Source organism: Portunus trituberculatus, chromosome 41 (assembly GCF_017591435.1).
Source record: "Portunus trituberculatus isolate SZX2019 chromosome 41, ASM1759143v1, whole genome shotgun sequence".
Classification (NCBI taxonomy): domain Eukaryota; kingdom Metazoa; phylum Arthropoda; class Malacostraca; order Decapoda; family Portunidae; genus Portunus; species Portunus trituberculatus.
In genome coordinates this window covers 5,919,162-5,925,953 of record NC_059295.1, presented here as the reverse complement: position 1 = coordinate 5,925,953, position 6,792 = coordinate 5,919,162, and the positions used below count along the sequence as shown (strand labels likewise).

The following is a 6,792-nucleotide window of genomic DNA, read 5'->3' as shown; positions in this document are numbered from 1 at the left end:
CTAAATGCTATCAAAATGATAATAAAATGAATAAAAAAGAAAAGGTTATTTACTTGAGGGACTGGACATTGATGGCATGATGGAATGGAGGAGAGGAGGATGGGGAGGAAGGAAGTTATTGCTTTGAGTTGCCTTCCATAAGGACTGCAGGCAACTCTACCTCTGGTGTTAGCTCTCTTCTTGCCCTCTTGGGTGCTGGTTCTTCTGCTTTCTCTTCTCCTTGTTGAGCACTCTTTACTAAAAAAACGATCAAGAATAGTTTGCCTTTTTCTGTTCTGCAAAACTTTTCTTAATTGAGACATGACATTGTCATTAATCAAATTCACTGTTCTTATGGCCACTGTTTTGTTTGAATGGTGCTTTTTTAATAAACTCTTGCACATCATTCCACTTTGCCAAGACCTCATGAATCACTTCACTGGGAACAACCTCCTCCCTTTCCTCATCCTCTGAATGTGAAGAATGCTCCTCAGCTAGGGTCTTCTGCTGTTCATTCTGCAGCTCTTGCAGCTCGGTGGTGTTTAAATCCTCCTTGTGGTCAACAAGTAGCTCCTCAACGTCCTCCTCGTTCACTTCTAGGCCCAATGTCTTCCCTATGGACACGATCTCTTCAACCTCAGGTGCTCCAGTCTCTTCTCCAAACCCCTCAAAGTCTCGCTCTGGGACACATTCAGGCCACAACTTCCTCCAACATGCCTTAAGGGTCCTATAAGTTACTTCATTCCACGCCTTATCAATGAGGTTAATGCAGTGGAAGATGTTGAAATGGTTCTTCCAAAAATCCCTAAGGGTGAGATCAGTGTCGTTGGTCACCTGAAAGCACCTACTAAACAGTGCTTTGGTGAAGAGCCTCTTGAAGTTGGCAATCACTTGCTGGTCCATAGGCTGTATAAGTGGGGTGGTATTGGGTGGTAGGAACTTTACTTGAATAAAGTCCATATCCTCATCCATGTTATCAGCCAAACTTGGAGGGTGGGCAGGAGCATTATCCATCAGAAGAAGGCACCTCACAGGGAGGCCCTTCTCCTGTAGATAAGCCTTAACGCTGGGGGCAAATACCTCATGCAGCCACTCCTTAAAAATAATTCTGGTCACCCATGCCTTGGAGTTCGACTTCCACAATACTGGTAGCCTAGTCTTGACCACATTATTCTTCTTGAATACCCCAGGGTTTACAGAATGATAAACAAGAAGCAGCTTCGCTTTGAAGTCTCCACTTGCATTGGAGCACAGCAGAAGGGTGAGGAGATCTTTCATGGGCTGGTAGCTTTGTCTCTTCCTGGGTGATGAATGTCCTTCTTGGCATTTTTTTCCAGAAGAGTCCGGTTTCATCAAAATTAAAAACTTGATGTGGCACATATCCTTCCTCCTCAATGAAACTAGCAAACATAACCTTGTAAGCCTCGGCTGCAGCAGAATCGGAACTAGCAGCTTCCCCATGATGAACAATATTATGTAGGCCAGTTCATCTCTTAAATTTCTTGAACCAACCCCTGCTAGCCTTGAACTCTTGAGCTTCGCTGGTTCCTGGTATGGTCTTGCTGAGATCGTCATGAAGGTGCCTAGCCTTCTCGCAGATCAAGCCCTCACTCACGCTATCACCAGCAAGCTGCTTTTCATTAAGCCATACTAAAAGCAGCTTTTCCACTTCCTCAGTCACTTGTGTCTGTTGCTTGGAGAGATAGATAACCCCCTTAGACACATTGGCTGCTTTGATGGCTTCCTTATTCTTTAATATTGTCAAGATAGTCGACTTAGCCATCTTGTACTGAGCGGAGAGATCAGAGACTCGAACACCACGCTCATGCTTTTCAATAATTTCTTTCTTCCCATCGATGGTAATTTTCTTTAAAACTTTCTTGGGTGGCATCTTGAATCACTTAGGTCAATACACAAAGAAAAAATGAAAAAAAGCACTTTAAACAGGAAAAAAAGCACTGTGAACAGTTAGCAATGACGAACAAACTGCCGCGCATCAGTTCGTAGCGAGCGATCAACTGCAACTGAGAGTGAAGGACAGCGTCAGCATGGGTGAGCGCCTGCCGGCGAGCCGTTTAACCACGTTCGTCCCCCGAAATATTGTTCGTCCCCTGGGTCAATATATTGACAAATTTTTTGGTCGTCTCCCGAATTGTTCATCCTTAGAGACGTTCATCAAGCGAGGTTTTACTGTAATATGTAATGCAGTTAAAAAAAGGGGGAGGGGAAGAGATAATAAGCTCCAAAGGTGGTCAAGTTGAAGTCAGTACTGTGAGTGGCAGGGAGGTGTAGCATGGATGACGTCATCACCCCTGGTCCCCCGTGCTGGGCTCTCTCAGATGACATGAGCAGATACCGTATCTGTGAATTTTTCTTACCGTATATCGAATTGAGGGTAGTAATTTCCAAATACCGTAACTGTGAATTTACCGGATAAAGAACTACCGTATAACGAGGACTTACTGTACAGTGGACCCTTGAACTTGGAACATAATTCATTCCAGAAGGCTGTTCCATATCCAAATTGTTCCAAATCCAGAACCATTTTTGCTATAGGAAACAGTGTAAATCATTTTAATCTCCTCCATGACATTAAATTTTTATCTAAATAAATAAGAATTGAACAATGTAAAATCAATATTATTTACCTTCTGGTGGCAAGCTACATGGTACATGTAGATATAAATTCTGTGGGATCTGACAGCCAGAGTAATGACAATATCATTAGTTATGACGGTTTGTAGAATACCACCCCTGATCTTTATTTTTCAGATACCTCATACTAATACCAGTCTTTATCCATTTCCTTGCAATGTAAATGACATTAGAAGAGTCAGTTTAGTCTTACTAAGTACAGGGATTTCTCAATTTATGCATGTTTAGAATATTTTATTATGGAATAACACAAGGTAAAAAACCTAGTCATCTTTCATGTTACACAGATTATTTAGACTAACATGATGTCAACAAAATCAAGTTGTGAGACTGGTTTAATTCTAAAAACCATCACAGTGAGAGAAAATTGTGTATTTTAGACAAGTCCATCTATGACAGGCTGTAACCTTGTGACATAGTCATAAGTGCTAAGACAGGGTTAACCCTATTATAGCACTGTCAATGACTGACTTAACTCTTGTCAACATTGTGGAACATGGCTGACTATATCATAACATGATTCGCAATGGTTTTTAATTTAACGATAAATATCAGTAATGATGACTAAATCATAAAATAATCTATCATTAAAAATACCTCTCAGGAGGGGTACAATCAGTTTTCCCCAAACTCAAACAAACATTGCCTATGCGGCCTGCATGTGTCAGACCATCAGACATAATCTTCTCCTATTAATCATATTTCTTTTGTTTGGTTACTATAATTATTCCCAAAAGTAGTTACATGATGTAAGAAAATGTTAATTAAAGAAAAATATGTCGAGAACCTATTTCTTTGTATAGATTTAAGTTGAAAAATTGTGAGCTTATGACAGTGGAGTAATGGTCAGGAATTCTGTGAGACCTGATAATAACAAAGTAGAATATTGTCCCACGTATCACCAGATGTTCCCCATGTGTACTGCCACATGCTGTATCCTTCAACTTAATGTCAGCTAAATGCAATCTTCCATACATAAAATGTACTGTACATACACTTTAGTTCAGTAATGCTGCAGCAGCAAAGATATAAATTAAAGCCAGATGTTTAGTCAATAAAAATCCTTGAAATAAGCAGGCAACATAAATTGACAAAAAAGGCACGAAATAAGCATTTATATTATTTACAAGAAAGCAGTTATTTTTTAAAACAAATTATGGCTAAGTACTCTAAAATATTGAAAATGAAGGTAAAAATCATCAAAATGACTTACTGTTTACACTTTTCCATGACTGCACATGATTAAAAGGATTGTCATTTTTTAAATTCAGTGTCAACTAGTCAATTTGACAATCAAAGTTAATGGAAAAAAATCTATGGAAATGATGCATCTGTCTACCAGTTCCTATGAGGTCAACTCAGATCTTAATTCCTACCTTGCCTGCCCCATCCTGACCTGACCTGACTAGCTGTCCCTTTCTCCCCCTCTCTCTGTCCTCCCTCTTCTCCTTTCTTGTCCTCTATCCATATCCCGTTCTTCCTCTCATTTTGCCTCTTAATTTCCACTTGTTTCTCTCCTCCTGTACATAAATCCTGTTTTTTCCAGGCATACATATTAGGTTACGTAATACTCAAACATATACTCTCTCTCTCTCTCTCTCTCAAGACTGAACTCAAATCTTGACCCCACCCATCATCATGCCACCTGGTTTTCATGAATTCCATGTACATAGACACACCGTATCGTCGTTCAATTCCCAGAGATAATTACTTTTCCTGCTTCCACTCATATAATCTATCTATGCTTAACACTGCTTTTACAATACCTCACAACCATCTGAATCCATCTTTATGATTATGTGTCCTGTTACTGTTATAAGGTAAATCAAGATAGCCTACCGATAAATTCATGAAACTGTCACTTAGAATTTATTCTTTTAATATGTGATGAATTCATAGTACTACCATCACCACACTGATTATACCAAAGACCATTATGATTAACTTACAGAAAGGTATTTCACGATTCACCAAAAAAGGTGGTGGCGGCAGCGGCGGCGGTAGCAGCAGCAGCAGCAGCACGCACGTGTGCAAACCCACATCCACCCACCCACCTTTCCACAACCATAACAAGTTCATGAGAGAGACAGAGAAGATAGTTAACTAGGAGTGTTATATAGTTTGGTCAGGACAGCACACAAGGGTTGGGAGAAGAGATGGAGGAAGTGATCAAATTGGGAAAGTTTAGTGACGGGGGAAAGAGACCAATGAAAGTGAGAATGAGATCTCAAGTGGCGGCAGAGGAGATGGCAAGAACAGGGAAATTAGTTGAAGATACTGAATCTAAAAATATATGGGTAAAAGAGATATGAACCTGGAAAAGAGAGAAAAGGAGAGAGTGCTTAGAAATGAAGCTAAGAAAAGAAAAAAAAGAAAAAAAAAAGAAAATTCGAGAAAATAAACTCTACTGGTGGGTTTTAGATATGAGACTGAAGAAGTGGTATCTTTGGAAAAAGGAAGAGGTAATGGAAGAGGCAAGAAATTAAGAGTGACTTATACAAATATAGATGAGTTGTTGTTCAGTGTGTTGGAGGTTAGAGAATATTTGAAGGAAAAGAAGCCCGGATGTAATGTGCATAGTAGATACAAAACTAAGGGAGGATAACCATGTTAGCTTTAAGAAAGAAGGATATAATAGCTGGAGAAGAGACAGAAAGGGAAAAGTGGGAGGAGTACTAATAATGGTTCATGATAATATATGTGTGGAGCAAGTGCAATATGGAGATGGCATGGTGGAAGTAATGGGAGTAACAATCAAGACAGAAAGATTGAAAAAAAAAAGGAGAATCATAGTTACATATGTGCCACCTAAGACAAATGCATGGAGAACAGAAGAACATAAGAAAATGCAAGTAGAGGTGACTAAGTGCTTAGATAACACAATAAGAAGAGATGGAAAAATACTATTAGTAGGAGACTTTAACTGTAAAAGAATAAATTGGAGAGATGGAAGTAATGGGTAATGCTGGTTCATGGAGCATGGAGGTGGTACAGTTAACTATGGTGAATGTAATGGATCAGTGGGTGGAAGAATCAATATGGTACAGAGAGGAAGAAGAACCATCATTGCTTGACCTAATATTCACAAAGAAGCCAGAGCCCCCTCCGAGGGCATCATACAATATATCAATCCAATGGGAAATGACCATTTAACATTAGTATTGGAAATGCAGGAAAAGGATGTGATAAGATATGGAAAGGACTCCAAAACCGAGAGATTGAATTATGCAAGAGCAAATTCTGAAAAGTTAAGAAAATTTCTGGGTGAAATAGAATGGAGGAATATTATGAATAGAAAAACATAACAGGGGAAATATGAAATATTTCTACAGAAATATAATGAAGTGAAGAAATATGTATCTCTCTATAGAGTAAAGAAAAGAATACATGCTTGGTACAATGCAGATACTGTATATACAAGCTAAAAGGGAAAAAGATAAAGCTTGGAAGAAACTTGCAAAGCAGAGAAATGAAAACAACAGACAGCAGTATAAGGATGTGAGAAATGAATATATTAGAGTAAGGAGAGAGGAGAAAGAAACTTTGAGAAAGATGTGGTGCAAAAAAGTGAAGATGAACCCAAGCTTTTATTACAAATTTATAAATGGTAAGATGAATAAGGAAACAATAGAAAAAAAAAATTAAAGGAGGGAAGACATACCAAACAGCAAAAGAAATGAGTGAAATATGGAATGAGAGCTTCAAAACTGTGTTCACTGAAGAAGAGGAGTTTACAGACCCAAATAAAACATTGTATTGCCGAGGATTGCAGGAAATCATAGTGCACAAAGAAGAAATTAGAAGACTACTAGAAAATTTGGATGTCAGAAAACCAATGGGGCCAGATGGTGTATCAGGCTGGGCACTAAATAATGTAAAGATCAGTTGTTTTAATCAGGTTGGGAAATGGTTTCAAGTTCATTAAATGAAAGGAGAGTACCACTAGAATGGAAGAGAGCCAACATAATCACAATATTCAAAGGAGGAAAGTCAACAGAGGCATTGAATTATAGACTGGTGTCACTTACAAGAGTTGTAAGGAAGATGTGAAATTGTTATCAAGGGAAAATGGGTTAAGTATTTGGATGAAAAACATGTTATATCAAACAGACAATTTAGGTTCAGAACAGAAAGATCATGTGTGTCAAATTTACTAAG

General features: G+C 38.6%; 1 protein-coding gene across 1 annotated transcript; it reads right to left on the bottom strand.

The window, feature by feature from the left end:
- Positions 1–312: 312 nt before the first annotated feature.
- Positions 313–1,257, bottom strand: LOC123516646 (tigger transposable element-derived protein 1-like). Its single transcript, XM_045276247.1, has one exon. It carries the CDS (start codon positions 1,255–1,257, stop codon positions 313–315), a length of 945 nt encoding a protein of 314 aa, XP_045132182.1.
- Positions 1,258–6,792: the final 5,535 nt, after the last annotated feature.

Excerpts from the sequence above, each read along its gene's own strand:
- LOC123516646 (XM_045276247.1), bottom strand. The coding sequence starts at position 1,257 with ATGAAAGATCTCCTCACCCTTCTGCTGTGCTCCAATGCAAGTGGAGAC.